Source organism: Nycticebus coucang, chromosome 14 (assembly GCF_027406575.1).
Source record: "Nycticebus coucang isolate mNycCou1 chromosome 14, mNycCou1.pri, whole genome shotgun sequence".
Lineage (NCBI taxonomy): Eukaryota > Metazoa > Chordata > Mammalia > Primates > Lorisidae > Nycticebus > Nycticebus coucang.
Genome location: NC_069793.1, coordinates 64,666,136 through 64,684,882, shown reverse-complemented (window position 1 = coordinate 64,684,882; position 18,747 = coordinate 64,666,136). Strand labels below are relative to the sequence as shown.

Below are 18,747 nucleotides of genomic sequence, written 5' to 3'. Positions count from 1 at the left end.
CCCAATAAAATATTTAAAAATGCTAATAAATCAAGGATTCCAAATTAAGTATTATGAATTAACCACCATGTCTGAGAAAGTCTTACTTTTCTGAAGTTTTATTTCTTCAACAAACTTCTATTAACCTAACCAGCCTACCTAAGCCTCCCTCAATTATTTTTTTTTTTTTTTGGTTTTTTAAAAACTTTATTTTATGTACATGTATTGGCCACCTGTGTATGTCCTCAATTATTTACATTAGGTGTTATTCCAAATACTTTTTATTTTATTTTTTTTTTTTGTAGAGACAGAGTGTCACTGTACCGCCCTCGGGTAGAGTGCCGTGGCGTCACACGGCTCACAGCAACCTCTAACTCTTGGGCTTACGCGATTCTCTTGTCTCAGCCTCCTAAGCAGCTGGGACTACAGGTGCCTGCCACAATGCCCGGCTATTTTTTTGTTGCAGTTTGGCCGGGGCTGGGTTTGAACCCGCCACCCTCGGCATACGGGGCCGGCGCCCTACTCACTGAGCCACAGGCGCCACCCTCCAAATACTTTTTAAAACAAAATCCTCTTCTCCAACCCTCTACTCAACACCATCAAATAAAAAAAAAAAGAAGATGGGCGGCGCCTGTGGCTCAAGGAGTAGGGCACCGGTCCCATATGCCGGAGGTGGCGGGTTCAAACCCAGCCCCGGCCAAAAATCACAAAAAAAAAAAAAAAGAAGAAAACAGAATATTTTATTCCCCCATTGTGACAGTCCATCAACAAAAGTTGTATTTTTCAGGCTGGGCAAGGTAGCTCACGCTTGTAACCCTAGCACTCTCGGAGGCCAAGGCAGGTAGATTGCCTGAGCTCACAATTCCAGATCAGCTTGAGCCAGAGTGAGACCTCATCTCTAAAAATAGCCAGGCATTCTGGCAGGCACAGGCACCTATAGTCCCAGCTACTTGGGAGACTAAGGCAAGAGAATCACTTAAGCCCTAATAAAAAAAAGAGAATCACTTAAGCCCAAGAGTTTGAGGTTGCTGTGAGCTGTGACGCCATAGCACTCTACCGAGGGTGACACAGTGAGACTCACTCTCGAGAAAAAAAATTGGTTCAGTGCCTGTAGTTCAAGCCACTAGGCGCCAGCCACAGACACCAGAGCTGGTGGGTTGGAATCCGGCCCGGGCCTCCAAAGAACAACAACAACGCCAACCAAAAAAATAGCTGGGTATTGTGGCAGGCACCTGTAGTCCCAGCTACTTGAGAGGCAGAGGCAAGAGGATCACTTAAGCCCAGGAGTTGGAGGTTGCTGTCAGCTGTGATGCTATAGCACTCTACCCAAGGCGACAGCTTGAGCCTCTTAACAACTATATAATATGAATGAGTTATTCCATACTCGCCTCAATGAGGCCAATGAGTTTGCCACTTACTCTTTATTTCCATGAAAAATAGTTTACAAGTGAATCCTATGTACTCAATCTTGATATGAGGACAATTAATGACAATTAAGTTTATGGGGGGGGAAGCAGAAAGAGGGATGGAGGGAGGAGGGTGGGGCCTTAGTGTGTGTCACACTTTATGGGGGCAAGACATGATTGCAAGAGGGACTTTACCTAACAATTGCAATCAGTGTAACTGGCTTATTGTACCCTCAATGAATCCCCAACAATAAAAAAAAAAAAAAAAAAAAAAAGAAAAATAGTTTACAAGGCCAAGCATGGTGACTCACACCTGTAATTGCAGCACTCTTGGAGGCAAAGGTGGGCAGACCGCTTGAGCTCAGGAGTTTAAAACCAGCCTGAGCAAGAGCAAGACCTAGACCTGTATTTAAAATTAGCCAAGTGTCTAGCCTGAGCAAAAGCATCTCTACTAAAAATAGAAAAACTGACGCAAGAGGATCGCTTGAGCCTGAGTTGGAGGTTGGAGGTTCTGTGAGTTATGACACCATGGCAGTCTACCCAGGGCTACAGCTTAAAACTCTTATCTCCAAAAATAAAAAAGAAGGGCGGCGCCTGTGGCTCAAAGGAGTAGGGTGCCAACCCCATATGCCGGAGGGAGGTGGCGGGTTCAAACCCGGCCCTGGCCAAAAATGCAAAAAAAAAAAGAAGGGCAGCACCTGTCGCTCAGTGGGTAGGGCACTGGCCCCGTATACCGAGGGTGGCGGGTTCAAACCCAGCCCCAGCCAAATTGCAACAAAAAATAGCCGGGTGTTGTGGCTGGCACCTGTGGTCCCAGCTACTCCGGAGGCTGAGGCAAAAGAATAGCCTAAGCCCAAGAGTTATAGATTGCTGTGAGCTGTGACACCACAGCACTCTACCGAGGGCAACAAAATAAGACTGTCTCTAAAAACAAAAAAAGCAGTTTACCATTCACAAACCACACTAACACAGTAATTTTTTTTTTTGAGACAGTCTCATTATGTCGCTCTTGGTAGAGTGCCATGGCGTCACAGCTCACAGCAACCTCAATCTTTTGGGCTTAAGCAATTCTCTTGCCTCAGTCTCCCAAGTAGCTGGGACTATAGGGGCCCACTAAAACGACAGCTATTTTTTTGTAATTGTCATTGTTGTTTAGCAGGCCCGGGCTAGGTTCAAACCCGCCAGCCCCAGTGTATGTGGTTGGCACCCTAACCAATGTGCTATGGGAACCAAGCCTACACAAATTCAAATTCTACCTTATACAGTTTATTATAATCACATTTGATTGGGTTGAAGATAATGCACACATATATGTAGATTTATATCTCACAACTTTTCCTGTCTACTATACATACAACTATTTACAGATTTTGATTTTTTTAATGGATCTTTCGGGAAGAGTCAAACGAAAAGGAAGCAATTTTACAATTCATCCTGCAAAGCAATCCTGCAAATGAGAAGGAAACATGTAATAGAACCTCTGTAAGCTGACCACCCAAGGGACTGTAACAAACAGGTTGACATATGGAGACAGTGAACATAAGGAAGTAGGCCCATTGTACTGATTTGTAAATGTCGTGCATGGCTGATCTATAAAAATTAGGTCAACACAAGGGTACATGTGAAATTTACTGAGTGTAGAATATAAATTTCTTTTTTTTTTGTAGAGACAGAGTCTCACTTTATGGCCCTCGATAAGAGTGCCGTGGCCTCACACAGCTCACAGCAACCTCCAACTCCTGGGCTTAAGCGATTCTCTTGCCTCAGCCTCCCGAGTAGCTGGGACTACAGGCGCCCGCCACAACGCCCGGCTATTTTTTGGTTGCAGTTTGGCCGGGGCCGGGTTTGAACCCATCACCCTCGGTATATGGGGCCGGCGCCTTATCGACTGAGCCACAGGCACCGCCCAGAATATAAATTTCTTAACATAATAACTAAGAAAAGCCGTGAAGGCTATGTTAACCATTTTGATGAAAATACTTCAAATTGTATATAAAACCAGCATATTGTACCCCATAATTTCAATAATGTACACAGCTATGATTAATTAAAAAAAAAAATTGGGTCAACTTAAGGAGGTGGTCAATATAGGAAGGTGGTCAGCTATGAAGGTTCTACTATACTCCACAAAGATTGGGAAAAGAATACATACATTAAATTTAATAGTAGTTCCAGTGGGAGCAGCTGTAAAACTACTTGGCCCAAATAGGGAGCCAGATGTGCTGCCAAAAGGATTAGAGGTGGTATTTGTAGTTCCAAAGAGTCCTCCGCTGCTGGTACTAGTTCCAAAATCTATAAATTAGAAAAATGAGATATTAACAGTAAAGAACTTAAGAATCTATAAAATATCTTAGGCCAGGCATGGGGTTTCACACCTGTATTCCTAGCACTCTGGGAGGCCAAGGTAGAAGGATACCTAGAGTTCAGGAGTTCAAGCCCAGCCTGGGCTTTTGTGCCATATCAAAGTACCTAAAAACGGGGGTGGGGTGGAGAAAAGAAGAAAAAAAGACGAGCCTGGGCAAAGCAGACCCCCATCTCTACTAAAAATAAAAAAAATTAGCTGTGGATGTTGGCACATGCCTACAGTCCCAACTGAAGCAGTAGGACTATTTAAGCTTAGGAGTTTGAGGTTGCAGTGAACTACGCTGAGACCATGGCACTCTAGCCCAAGTGACACAATGAAACTTAACCCCAAAAATTACAAAAGCAAAAAATAAAAATAAATTTTAAAAATTACAAAAGCAAAACAAAAACTTACGACTGGGCTATGATTCTAGAGCAGTAATATTTTCACATCTCAAGAATTTTATCAGCAAATACATTCAAACCAAGTATGTCAATCACAGACACACATTAACTTTCAGGCTCACAACTTTCATTTATTTTTATTATTTTATTCTTAAGATAGAATCTCATTTTGTCACCCTTGGTAGAATACAGTGGCATTATAGCTCACAGCAACCTCAAACTACTGGGCTTATGTGATTCTCTTGCCTCAGCCTCCCAAGTAGCTGGGACTACAGGTGCCTGCTACAACGCCTGGCTATTTTTAGAGATGAGGTCTTGCTCTGGCTTAGGTTGGTCTTGAACCTGTGAGCTCAGGCAATCCACCCGCCTTGGCCTCTCAATTGCTGGGATTACAGGCGTGAGCCATCAAGCCCAGCCCAAGGCTTACAGCTTTTTTTTTTGCAGTTTTTGGCTGGGGATGGGTTTGAACCCGCCACCTCCGGCATAGGGAACCAGCACCGTACTCCTTTGAGCCACAGGCACCACCACCAAGGCTTACAACTTTTAAATGAAACAGTCTGCTCTGTTCTGGGAGGCTGAGGCAGGAGGACTGACTGAGGTCAGGAGTTCGAGACCAGCCTGAGCAAGATCACACCCCGTGTCTCTACCAAAAATAGAAAAGATCAAAAAAAAAAAAGAAAAGATCAGTTATGGGCGGCGCCTGTGGCTCAGTGAGTAGGGCGCCGGCCCCATATGCCGAGGGTGGCGGGTTCAAACCCAGCCGGGCCAAACTGCAACAAAAAAATAGCCGGATAGCCGGGTGCTGTGGCGGGCACCTGTAGTCCCAGCTACTCGGGAGGCTGAGGCAAAAGAATCACTTAAGCCCAGGAGCTGGAGGTTGCTGTGAGCTGTGTGATGCCACGGCACTCTACCGAGGGCCATAAAGTGAGACTCTGTCTCTACAAAAAAAAAAAAAAAAAGAAAGAAAAGAAAAGAAAAGATCAGTCAGACATAGTGGCACAGGCTTGTAGTCCCAGCTACATGGGAAGATGAGGCAAGGGGATCATCTGAGCCCCGAAATTTGAGGCTGCATTCAGCTATGATAACACCCTTGCAGTTCACCCAGTGTGACAGAGCAAGAGCCTATCTCAGAAAAGGAAGAACAAAAAAAAAAAAGTGAAATGAGGAAAGGGGAAAGGAAAGAGGAGAGGGAAGGGAGGGGAAATGGGAGAGAAAAAGGGAAGGGGAGGGGATAAAGAGAAGAAGGGGAGGGGAGAGAAAAAGGGAGGAGGGAGGGTATGAGGAGAGGAGGGGAAAGGGAGGGGAGGAGCTCTCATCTGTTAGCTCAGTGTCCATGAACCCTTTCTTGGGCATACTTAGAAGCCAAGTTACTAAAAAATACTATTTTGTTACATCATAAATTTTATCATTTCTCCTTTTCTTAGTAAGACTAGATGCTGAATGAACTTACCTTTCTGAAAACATCTTTTTTTTTTCTTTCTTGAGACAAAGTCTCACTCTGTTGCCCAGGGAAGAGTGCCATACCTCACAGTAACCTCAAACTCTTAGACTCAAGCAATCTTCCTATCTCAGCCTCCCAAGTAACTGGGACTATAGAGGCATGCCACAATACCGACTAATTTTTCTATTTTCAGTAGACTCGGGATTTCAGTCTAGTCTCAAGCTGGTCTCGAACTTAAAGGGTCATAATATGTTTTATTTACATAAGCTATTAATATATACATACATAACCAAAAGATTTAGAAATACAAGTAGTCCTGTTAGGGAAATCAAACATAGGTTAATATAAAATTTCATACAAAAATACTGAAATAAGGGGCAGCACCTGTGGCTCAAAGGAGTAGGGCGCCAGCCCCATATGCCGGAGGTGGCAGGTTCAAACCCAGCCCCGGCCAAAAACTGCAAAAAAAAAAAAAAAAGGAGAGAGAAATACATATATAGAGAGAGAAATAAAATTAGTGGGAACTGTTAAGTCATTTTATAGAAACTGATAAATAGTAGAGCCTCTGATTTCCTTGCTTTTCCAAAAAGCTGAGCTTAAAAATATTATAGGCTGGGCACAGTGGCTCACACCTATAATCCTAGCACTCTGGGAGGCTGAGACAGCTGGACAGCTGGAACTCAGGAGTTCAAGACTACCTGAGCAAGAGAAAAGACCCCATCTCTAAAAATACCCACACGCTGCAGCAGGTGCCTGTAGTACTAGCTACTTGGAAGGCTGAGGCAAGAGGATCACTTGAGCCCAAGAATTTGAGGTTCCTGTGAGCTATGATGCCAGGGCACTGTAGCAAGGGCGAAAAAATGAGACTGTCTCCAAGAAAAATAAATAAATAAAAATTACATACAAGTGAACTTAACTGTTACAAAGAAATAATATTTTTGAAAAACATGAAGACGGTACCTTTTTGTTGGAGACAGTGTCTCTCACTCTGTTGCCCAGACTAGAATGCCATCAGCCTCTCAAGTAGCTGTACAGGCACCCACCAAAACACGTGGCTAATTTTTTTTATTTTCTCTTGCTCAGAAAGCAAGAGTCTTGAACTGCTGAACTCAAGGGATCCTGCTGCCTTGCCCTCCCACAGTGCTGGGATTATAGATGTGAGACATCAGGCCATGAGATGCTACTTCTAAAGAAGTTCTACATATCATAATAGAAATGTCAGTAAGCAACAAAAATATATTGGTCGATATTTAGTAGACATTCTAATTACACAGTTAAGGGGATTATGATTTCTCTCTCTCTTTTTTTTTTTTTGCAGTTTCTGGCCGGGGCTGGGTTTGAACCCACCACCTCCAGCATATGGGGCCGGTGCCCTGCTCCTTTGAGCCACAGGCACCACCTGGATTATGATTTCTCACAGGCAAACTGTTATTATTTTTTAAAAAATCCTAATAAATAATTTACAGTAAATAGGCACATCTCTTTGGAATTAGCACTTTAGATTACATTTTACATTGTCAAGATTAAATACTTAAACATCCCATGAACAACTTACATTCTGGAACATAGTGATAGCTGGCTAACTATTCATTTTGTCACACTCTTACCCTTATAGACTAATAGTGATCAGGTACAGTACTTTGAGTACAGGTCTCTAAGTACAGTACAGTGTGGAGAATTAGCTCCAGGTCACATGTGAACATAAAGAGAAAGAAGCCATCAATTAAAAACACCTGCCATGGACAAGTAATCGAGGAAAAACTGTGTTATGTTCAGCATTTGTCATCTTTGCTATAATCTCTTCATACCAAATGAAAGAGAGGGGCAAGAAGAAAGTGCCTCTGTAGCACAACACTATTGACTATAACACGTTCCTCCTCGAAATTCTCCTGTCTGGCTCAGTGCCTGCAGCTCAAGTGGCTAATACACCAGCCACATACACCAGAGCTGGCAGGTTCGAATCCAGCCCGGGCCTGCCAAACAACAATGACAACTCCAACCAAAAAATAGCCAGGTACTGTGGCGGTTGCCTCTAAGTCCCAGCTACTTGGGAGGCTGAGGCAAGAGAATCACTTAAGCCCACGAGTTTGAGGTTGCTGTGAGCTATGATGTCACAGCACTCTATCCAGGGCAACAGCTTGAGGCTCTGTCTCAAAAAAAAAAATAAAGAAAGAAATTCTCCTGTCTTAGGGCGATGCCTGTGGCTCAGGGAGAAGGGCGCTGGCCCCATATACCGAGTGGCAGTTTCAAACCCAACCATGGCCAAACTGCAACAAAACAGTAGCCAGGCGTTGTGGCAGGTGTCTGTAGTCCCAGCTACTCAGGAGGCTGAGGCAAGAGGATCACCTAAGCCCAGGAGTTAGAGGTTGCTGTAAGCTGTGGCGCCACGGCATTCTACCAAAGGTGACAAAGTGACAGACTGTCTCAAAAAAAAAAAAAAAAAAAAAAAAAAATTCTCCTGTCTTAACATCAAAAACACTACTCTGACCTGGCTTTTCATCCCCTCTTTGGCCAGCCTATATCAAGCTCTTTCTCTACCTATGTCTTAAATATAAGACAGATTTCTTATATTTCTACCTTCTCAGATTTCTACCCTTAGAAAGATGTACATAACCTCCTTCATTCTAGCTTGTTAAACTTTTCAACACGTTTTGAAATTTTCCTCTTCCCATGCTTTTACCATTTGGTAAGAAAAGGAGGTGGGTGAACATAGGGAGTAGAAAAGACAAAATATTCATTAAGCAAACCGAATTATTAGATGCAGAAATCCAGTGATGTCCTACTTACTCCCAAAGCCAGTTGGTTTATTTTGTGCAAAGGCATTGTTTTGGGATGAGAAAAGACTGGTCCCTGTGCTTGCAGTTCCAAACAGGCTATTCGATGTTCCTGTGGATGTACCAAATCCAAAGCCAGTGCTTGTGGAAGTGGCTGGCTGGCTAAATGAGTTGGTACCAAATAATCCTCCTGAGGAGATGGAGAAGGGGGAAAAGTTAAATAAATTAGAGCCACTTAGTAAAGTCCTTACCTGTTACAAATAAATCAGTTGTATTTGAAATAAATACAAACCCTTACCTGGTTTGGTCTGTGAATTTCCAAATAGGCCTCCAGTATTGTTGCTAGAACCAAATGCAGATGTTCCGAAAGCCCCGCCAGTAGTAGTGCCAAAGCCAGTATCTGGAAAAGCAAAATCCAGGGTAAATTAGAATAAAATCTGAATTACATGATTAAAAGTGTTTAATATTTCCTAAAATTCTGCATTTAAATAGAACCACCAGTCTAATTTGAAAAATTTCATTCAAAATTCCATCAGAAACCAGGCTCTCTGGTTCAGGCCTATAATCCCATAACTTTGGGAGGCCAAGATAGTAGGCCAGGAGTTTGAGATCAGCCAGGACAACATGATAAGACCCCACTTAAAAAAAAGTGTAGAGGCACAAGCTAGCCACTCAGGAAGCTGAGACAGGAACACTGCTTGAGCCCAGGAATTTGAGGTTGCAGTCAGCTATGATCATGCCATTGCACTCCAGCCTGGGCAACAGAGTAAGACTGTGTCTCTAAAAAATAATATGAAATAAACTCCATCAAGATATTAATTTACAGAGCAAATATCAAGCCAAAAACGTTTTATTCTTTATCCTTAGGGGAAGTATAAAAATGACAAGTCAAAATGTATGATTTTTCAGTGTACTGTGATGGCTCAGTCCTATATTCCTAGCACTCTGGAAGCCCTAGGCAGGTGGACTGCTTGAGCTCACAAGTCTGAGACCAGCCTGAGCCAGGGACCTTATCTGTAAAAATAGCTGGGTGCTGTGACAAGTGCCTATAGTTCCAGCTACTTGGGAGGCTGAAGCAAGAGAATCACTTGAACCCAAGAGTTTGAGGTGGCTGTGACCTGTGATGCCATGGCACTACTGAGGGTGACAAAGTGAGACTCTGCCTTTAAAAAGAAAAAAAGGGCAGGGCAGCGCCTGTGGCTCAGGGAGTAGGGCGCCGGCCCCATATGCTGAGGGTGGTGGGTTCAACCCCAGCCCCGGCCAAACTGCAACAACAACAACAAAAAATAGCCGGGTGTTGTGGCGGGCGCCTGTAGTCCCAGCTGCTCGGGAGGCTGAGGCAAGAGAATCGCCTAAGCCCAAGAGTTAGAGGTTGCTGTGAGCCATGTGACGCCACGGCACTCTACCCGAGGGCAGTACAGTGAGACTGTCTCTACAAAAAAAAAAAAAAAAAAAGAAGAAAAAAAAGGACAACGCCTGTGGCTCAAGGAGTAGGGCGCTGGCCCCATATACCAGAGGTGACGGGTTCATCCCGGCCCCGGCCAAAAACTGCAAAAAAAAAAAAATAGTATGACTTTTCAATAAAGTTACAGATGTTGATAGGCTTTAAAAAAAAAAAAAAAAAAATGGGGGACAGCGCCTGTGGCTCAAGGAGTAGGGCACCGGTCCCATATGCCGGAGGTGGCGGGTTCAAAACCAGTCCCGGCCAAAAACCACAGAAGAAAAAAAAAAAGGCAAAGTAAGGAGTGACTTATAAGCTACAGATGAAAGTAAAATAACCAAATTTAAAGTATTAAAATGATCTCCAGACTATTAATACTCCATATATATATACTTACTAAGATAAATGGTCTTTCATTAGGGAGCATATCAGAATGACCTAGAAAGCTTTTTCAAAATACATATGCTCACTTTCTAGTCCCAGAAATTCTTTTTTTTTTTGAGACAACCTCACTGTGTCGTCGGTAGAGTGCTGTGGCATCACCGCTCACAGCAACCTTAAACTCTTAGGCTTAAGCAATTCTCTTCCCTCAGCCTCCCAAGTAGCTAGGACTGCAGGTGCCCATCACAACGCTTGGCTATTTTTTTGTTGTAGTTGTTATTGTTGTTTGACAGGCTCGAGCCAGGTTCGAACCCACCACCCATGGTGTATGTGGCCAGTGCCCTAGCTGCTTAGCCATAAGCACGGAGCCCAGTCCCAGAAATTCTAATTCTGTAGTTCTAAGATAGGAAATAGGTGCTTTGAAAAAAACTTCCAAAGGTGATTCTGATGGGCACTTTTGGTTAAAAAGCACCCAGATGCAAAGTTCTCTAAAAAGAGGTTAGGCAACACGTGAATAAACTTATTTTACTGTTATCTTATTGAGTAGAATTTAAGATTTAGCAAACTTGCTTTTCAAAAAATCTGCAGAGGGGTCGTTGTGTTGGCTCATGTCGGTAATCCTAGCACTCTGGGAAGCTGAGGCATGTGGATTGCTTGAGCTCAGAAGTTCTGAGACCAGCCTGAGCAAAAGCAAGACCCGGTCTCTGCTTAAAAAAAAAAAAAAAAGAGGGTGGCGCCTGTGGCTCAGTGAGTAGGGCGCCGGCCCCATATACCGAGGGTGGCGGGTTCAAACCCGGCCTCGGCTGAACTGCAACCAAGAAATAGCTGGGTGCTGTGGCGGGCGCCTGTAGTCCCAGCTACTCGGGAGGCTGAGGCAGGAGAATCGCTTAAGCCCAGGAGTTGGAGGTTGCTGTGAGCTGTGTGAGGCCACGGCACTCTACCGAGGGCCATAAAGTGAGACTCTGTCTCTACAAAAAAAAAAAAAAGAGAGAGGGCAGTGCCTGTGGTTCAGTGGGTGGGGCACCGGCCCCATATACCAAGGGTGGCGGGTTTAAGCCCGGCTCCGGCAAAACCGCAACAAAAAAATAGCTGGGCATTGTGGTGGGCGCCTGTGGTCCCAGCTGCTCCAGAGGCTGAGGCAGAAGAGTCGCCTAGGCCCAGGAGTTGGAGGTTGCTGTGAGCTGTGTGATGCCACGGCACTCTACCGAGGGCAATGGAGTGAGACTCTGTCTCTACCAAAAAAAAGAGAGAGAAAGGAAAAACTAGCAGAGCATTGTGGCAGATGCCTATAGCCTGAGCTACTTGGGAGGCTGAAGCAAGAGGATCACTTAAACCCAGGACTTTGAGGTTGCTGTGAGCTATGAAGACTCAATGACACTGAGGGTGACAGAGTGAGACTCGGTCACCCAAAAAAAAAAAAAAGAAGAAGAAGAGAAATTGTTATTCTGGTCATTTTTAAATTGCCTTTGTTATAACACTCAAGTATGAATAAATTCATACCTAAAGCTTTCAGAGTATATTTGATCTTAATAAGAACAGGTTCTTTTTTTTTTTTTAAGACAGAGTCTCACTATGTCACCCTCGCTAGAGTGCGGTGATATCATAGCTCACAGCAACCTCAGACTCTTGGGCTTACGTGATTGATTCTCTTGCTTCAGCCTCCGAAGTAGCTCAGACTATAGGTGCCTGACACAACACCTGGCTATTTTTTGTTGCAGTTGTCATTGTTGTTGGCCCAGGCTGGATTTGAACTCTCCAGCCTCCGTGTATGTGGCTACCACCATAAACACTGTGCTACAGGAGCAGAGCCGCCCATCTAGTTCTTTTAAAAAACTTACTCTGGGGCGGCGCCTGTGGCTCAGCGGGTAGGGCACCGGCCCCATATGCCGAGGGTGGCGGGTTCAAACCCAGCCCCGGCCAAACTGCAACAACAAAAAAAATAGCCAGGCATTGTGGCGGGAGCCTGTAGTCCCAGCTGCTTGGGAGGCTGAGGCAAGAGAATCGCGTAAGCCCAAGACTTAGAGGTTGCTGTGAGCCGTGTGACACCACGGCACTCTACCCAAGGGCGGTACAGTGAGACTCTGTCTCTACAAAAAAAAAAAAAAAAAAAAAAAAGGGCGGCGCCTGTGGCTCAGTGAGTAGGGCGCCAGCCCCATATGCCGAGGGTGGCGGGTTCAAACCCAGCCCCGGCCAAACTGCAACCAAAAAATAGCCGGGCGTTGTGGCGGGCGCCTGTAGTCCCAGCTGCTTGGGAGGCTGAGGCAAGAGTTAAGAGGTTGCTGTGAGCCGTGTGACACCACGGCACTCTACCCGAGGGTGGTACAGTGAGACTCTGTCTCTACAAAAAAAAAAAAACTTACTCTGCCCAAATGTTGAAGTTGTGCCAAAGCCACCTGTGCCACCCCCAAAGGGTGTTCCAAATGATTTATTAAACATCTTCAAAATGAGTCTTTGTTTCGGAAAGCTGGAAAAAAGAAAAAATTATTAATCTTTTTAACAACCATAGAATGCAATATAAATATTTCAAAAAATCTACCATTTTACAAACGTAGACTTCTTCAAACATTTTTTCATTCAATATTCTAAAACTCAGTATGATTTAATAAATCTTGTAAAATAATCTTTAATAATCTATACTGTTCCTGAACCTAATAGAACCATAAGGTGAGGTTTAACTTCAGATCCCATCAACAACCATCTCTTTAAAACAATACTTTCAACCTTTTTAAAACCTAAGCTCCCTTTTAATAAAAACTGCAGATCTACTACGCCAGATTCTAATATGAAGCACTTAGAAGGTTATGCATCATATCTACCAAAAATTACAACCATAGTCTATCCTAACCAAGTGAAAAGCTAAAGTTTGTCCAGCTTTATTCTTCCACAGTTTGTATACTGTGAAAAGTTTTTATTTTCCCCAGTTTTCAGGAGATAACATATGGTAACAATAAACCCACCCACTCAGCCTCCCAGAGTGCTAGGTTTACAGGTGTCAGCCATGTCACCAGGCCTCAAAAATCCCGGTTCTGATGCCTTGACCTTCTCTTTGAGATTACTTCTGAGAATACTGTTTATAGTTCTCAGCTTATCTACTACTTTTTCAGAGAATACTACAGAAAACATTTGATGAAAACCCCTCACTTTGTGTAAATGATTTCCCCCTAGTATCCAAACTATATACCTAGTCACTTAACAAACTGGACCCACAAACTATTCCAAATACAAAGATTAAGTTTGCTTTTACCACCCCCCAATCTGAACAAAAAGTTAACAGTACAGTTTATTCAAATATAGAACTGTAAAACCAGCTTTCCACCTCCACAAATTTTCCTTAAACTTAAAATACCTGCCACCACCAGGCTAGGGATGAGTAGCTCATGCCTGTAATCCTAATGATCTGAGAGGCCAAGGCTTGAGTTCAAGAGTTCTGGAGTCCAAGACCAGTCTAAGCAAGAACCAGACCCCATAGCCAGGCATAGTAGTACATGCCTGTAGTCCAGTTCTAGCTACTTAGGAGGCTGAAGCAAAAGGATTGCTCTAGCCGAAGAGTTTGAGGTTGCTGTGAGCTAAGATGCCACATCATTCTACCCAGGGTAACAGAGAAAGACTCTGTCTCAATTAAAAAAAAAAAAAAAAAAAAAAAGGGCAGTGCCTGTGGCTCAGTGAGTAGGGTGCTGGCCCCATATACCCAGGCTGGCGGGTTCGAACCAGGCCCAGGCCAAAATGCAACCAAAAAATAGCCAGGTGTGGCAGGCGCCTCTAGTCCCAGCTACTTGGGAGGCTGAGGCAAGTGAATCGCTTAAGCCCAAGAGTTGGAGGTTGCTGTGAGCTGCAATGCCACGGCAGTCTACCTAGGGCAACATAGTGAGATTCTGTCTCAAAAATAATAATATTAAATAAAAAGGAAGATAAAATCATTTTGGGCCGGCGCCTGTGGCTCAAGGAGTAGGGCGCCGGTCCCATATGCCGGAGGTGGTGGGTTCAAACCCAGCCCCGGCCAAAAAAAATCATTTTGATTGCCATATTTTCTCAAAATAATCTCAATGACATTCCATGCACTTTTTATACCGTTTTTTTTTTTTTTCCTTTTTTCTTGAGACAGTCTCACTATGTCACCCTCGGTAGAGTGCCATGGAGTCACAGCTCACAGCAACCTCAAACCCTTGGGCTTAAGGGAGTCTCTTTCCTCAGCCTCCCAAGTAGCTGGGACTACAGGTGCCAGCCCCAACGCCTAGCTATTTTTTGGTTGTAGTTGTCATTGTTGTTTGGCAGGCTTGGGCTGGATTCAAACCTGTCAGCTCTGGTGCACCTGGCTGGCGCACTAGCTGCTGAGCTACAGGCATCAAGCCTTTTCTAATTTTTTTCTATAGGAAACAAGAAATAATCACATGGACCAGGTCAGGACTGTAGGGTAAATGAGTCATAAGTTTAATCTCTGTGTCAACGGTGCATCTTACAAGGGTACACGTGAAACTTAGTAAATGTAGTATACAAATGTCTTAACACAATAACTAAGAAAATGCCAGGAAGGCTATATTAACCAGTGTGATGAAAATATGTCAAATGGTCTATAAAACCAGTGTGTGGTGCCCCATGATCGCATTAATGTACACAGCTATGATTTAATAATAAAATTAATAATAATAACAATAATAATAAAAAGTTTAATCTCTGTGGACTCCAGAAACTGAATGGGGATCCTGGCTGTGTGGGCAAACACAAAGGTGGACTATGACGACACCAGAGCACTCTACCCAGGGTGACAGAGTGAGACTCTTGTCTCAAGAGAAAAAAAAAAAGTAAAAGAAAACAAAAAGAATAGGACATCAGGCTCAGTGCTCGTAGCTCAGAGAGTAGAGCACCAGCCACATACACCAAGGCTGGCGGGTATAAGCCCAGCCTGATGAACAACATTGACAACTCCAACCAAAAAAACAGCCAGGTGTTTTGGCAGGTGCCTGTAGTCCCAGCTACTCGGGACCCTGAGGCAAGAGAATTGCTTAAGCCCAAGAATTTAAGGTTGCTGTGAGCTGTGACATCACAGCACTCTGCCTAGGGTAACAAAGTGAGAATCTGTCTCAAAACAAACAAACAAAAAAGAAAAAGATATTACCATAACATTTGGACAAAGTTACCCTGTTATTTCAATTTTTAAAAAAAGCAACTTGTGGCTTGGCACGGCACCCGTACGTAGCACAGTGGTTATAGCGCCACCCACGTGCACCGGGACTGGGGGGTTTGAACAACAATGACAACTGCAACAAAAAATAACCTGGCACATGTTGTGGGTGCCTGTAGTCCCAGCTACTTGGGAGGCTGAGGCAAGAGAATCGTTTAAACCCACAAGTTTGAGGTTGCTGTGAGCTGTGACGCCACAGCACTCTACCAAGGGCAACATAAACTCTGTCTCAAAACAAACAAAAAAAGCAAGTTGCAAAAAGACACATTTGGCAGATCATTTATGTAAATTAGAAAATACAATCATTTGTGGATACATTGTGTGTATATACCTAATAAAAAAGGGAGATTAGAAAAACACACCAGGTATACGTATACCATGGAATACTATTCAGCCATTAAAAAAATGGAGACTTTACATCCTTCGTATTAACCTGGATGGAAGTGGAACACATTATTCTTAGTAAAGCATCACAAGAATGGAGAAGCATGAATCCTATGTACTCAATCTTGATATGAGGACAATTAATGACAATTAAGGACAAGGTGGGGCTAGGGAATGGGGAAAGAAAAAGAGAAAGAAGGAGAGGGGGTGGGGAAAGGAAGAGAGAGGGAAGGAGAGAGGGGGGTGGGGCCTTCATGTGTGCCACACCTTTTGGGGGCAAGACATGATTGTAAGAGGGACTTTACCTAACAAATGCAATCAGTGTAATCTGGTTTCTTGTACCCCCAATGAATCCCTAACAATAAAAATAAATAAATAAATAAATAAATAAATAAAGGGCAGCGCCTGTGGCTCAACGGAGTAGGGCGCCGGCCCCATATGTCGGACGTGGTGGGTTCAAACCAGGCCTGGCCAAAAACTGCAAAAAAAAAAAATAATAATAATAATAATAAAAATAAAAAGGCTCAGCACCTGTAGCTCAAGTGGCTAAGGTACCAGCCACATACCCCAGAGCTGGCAGGTTCGAATCCAGCCCAGGCCTGCCAAACAGCAATGTCAACTACAACCAAAAAATGCCTGGACATTGTGGCGGGCGCCTGTAGTCCCAGCTGCTTGGGAAGCTGAGGCAAGAGAATGGCTTAAGCCCGAGAGTTGGAGGTTGCTGTGAGCTGTGACACCACAGCACTCTACCCAGGGCGATGGCTTGAGGCTCTATCTCAAAAAAATAAATAAATAGGGCGGCGCCTGTGGCTCAAAGGAGTGAGGCACAGGCCCCATATGCCAGAGGTGGTGGGTTCAAACACAGCCCTGGCCAAAAACTGAAAAAAAAAAAAAGAAGAAAGAAAGAAAAAATAAAAAAATAAACAAATAAAAAAACTTTCGTAGTGACCAATGTGATAGCAACAAAAATGTAAACTATCCAACAAAAGACAAGAAATACAAGGAGGAATCAAGTATTAATTACAGGAAATTACAAAAAAAAAAGAAAAGAAAAGAAAAACACACCAAACCCACAGACGTGATTGTCTATGGAAAGAAGGGGAATAAGGCAATAGGACAGAGAATGTAGAGGACTCAAGCTTTTCTATATTGATTCATTTCACCATTTTTCTCTGTCACACACTGGAATAATAACATTGGAGGAATAACAGTTGTCTTGGACCATACATTAAATACACAAACACTAAAGAAAATCAATTAGCAAAACATAACGTATGTGAATACTGTCACATCAGACACTACAAATAAGCAAAAAGTCTTCACAAAATCAACATGTAGACCCACCGATAGGGCACAGGTTGGATACCCAATTTCTAAATGAAACATGTACTTGTACAAACTGTACTTTTCCACTACAAAAAGATAGTAGAAGGCCAGACTCAGCGGCTTACCCTGTAATCCTAGCACTCTGGGAAGCCAAACTCAAGAGTTTAAGACCAGCCTGAGCAAGACTGAAACCACGTATCTACTAAAAATAGAAAAATTAGCTGGGCATTGTGGCAGGCACCTGGTATTCCAGCTACTCAGAAAACTGAGGCAAGAGAATAGCTTAAGCCCAAAAGTTTGAGGATCCTGTGAGCTGTGATGCCATAGCACTCTACCAAGGGTGACAAACTGAGACTGTCTCCAAAAAAGAAAGTTTGAGATTGCTGTGAGTTATGATGATGCCATGGTACTAAACTCCACAGCAACAGAGAGATTCTGTTTACAAAAACAAACAAACAAAAAAAATGACAAAACTTTCATATCATTAAATCCATTCAAAAAAAAAAAAAGGCTGGGAGAAGTGGCTCACACCTGTAATCCTAGCATTCTGGGAGGCCTAGGTGGATGGATTGCTTGAGTTCAGGAATTCAAGACCAGCCTGAGCAAAAGCAAGGCCCTGTCTCTACTAAAATACCCTGTTTCCTCGAAAATAAGACAGTGTCTTATTTTAAGGTGTGCTCCCAAAAATGCGCTAGGTCTTATTTTCAGGGGACGTCTTATCGTTCCTGCAAGTAGGTCTTATTTTCAGAGGACGCCTTATTTTCGTGGAAACAGGGTAGAAAAACTGAGGCAAGAGGATCACTTGACCCCAAGAGTTGGAGGTTGCTATGAGCTATGACCCACAGCACTCTACCCAGGGGGACAACTTGAGACTCTTGATTTAAAAAAAAAAAGTAATCCTAGATACAGAAATGTATGGGACATCTTAACCCATTCAAGTCTTTGTCCTTTCAAGTATGTTAACCTATCCCAAGCTGCAATCTTCCTAGAAGAAATAATACATGGGCTCAGTGCCCATAGCACAGTGGTTACAGTGCCAGCCAGCCACACACACTAGGAGTGGCGGGTTCCAACCCCACCCAGGTCAGCTAAAAACAATGGCATCTGCATCAAAAAATAGCCAGGCGGGCAGCACCTGTGGCTCAGTGAGTTAAGGTACAGTATACAGAGGGTGGCAGGTTCAAACGCAGCCCAGGCCAAACTGCAACAAAAAATAGCCGGGTGTTGTGGCGGGCGCCTATAGTCTCAGCTACTCGGGAGGCTTAGGCAAGGGAATAGCCTAAGCCCAAGAGCTGGAGGTTGCTGTGAGCTATGATGCCATAGCACCCTACTGAGGGCGACAAAGTGAGACTCTGTCTCCAAAAAAAAAAATATCCGGGCGTTGTGGTTCGGCGCCTGTAGTCCCAGCTACTTGGGAGGCTGAAGCAAGAGAATTGCTTAAGCCCAAGAGTTTGAGGTTGCTGTGAGCTTTGACGCCACGACGCTCTATCGAGGGCAACAGTGTGAGACTCTGTCTCAAAAAAGAAATTAATACACAATAGCATCTTAGTATTACTATGTCTCTGGCACTGTTCTAAATGCTTTTAGAAATTATTTCATATGGGGCAGCGCCTGTGGCTCAAAGGGGTAGGGCGCCGGCCCCATATGCTGGAGGTGGCGGGTTCAAACCCAGCCCTGACCAAAAACTG

General features: G+C 43.8%; 1 protein-coding gene across 3 annotated transcripts in view; it reads right to left on the bottom strand.

Annotated features, from left to right (window-relative positions):
- The window catches only part of NUP98 (nucleoporin 98 and 96 precursor), a 140,291-nt gene that overhangs the window by 114,426 nt on the left and 7,118 nt on the right, over positions 1-18,747 (bottom strand). For all 3 annotated transcript variants that reach the window (XM_053560822.1, XM_053560823.1, XM_053560824.1), the window contains exons 2-5: positions 12,531-12,634; positions 8,647-8,748; positions 8,362-8,538; positions 3,538-3,677 (exon numbers count right to left, since the gene is read on the bottom strand). In XM_053560822.1, the coding sequence (XP_053416797.1) occupies positions 3,538-3,677; positions 8,362-8,538; positions 8,647-8,748; positions 12,531-12,606 (495 nt within the window). In that variant the 5' untranslated portion in view covers positions 12,607-12,634. The remainder of the gene's footprint in view (positions 1-3,537; positions 3,678-8,361; positions 8,539-8,646; positions 8,749-12,530; positions 12,635-18,747) is intronic.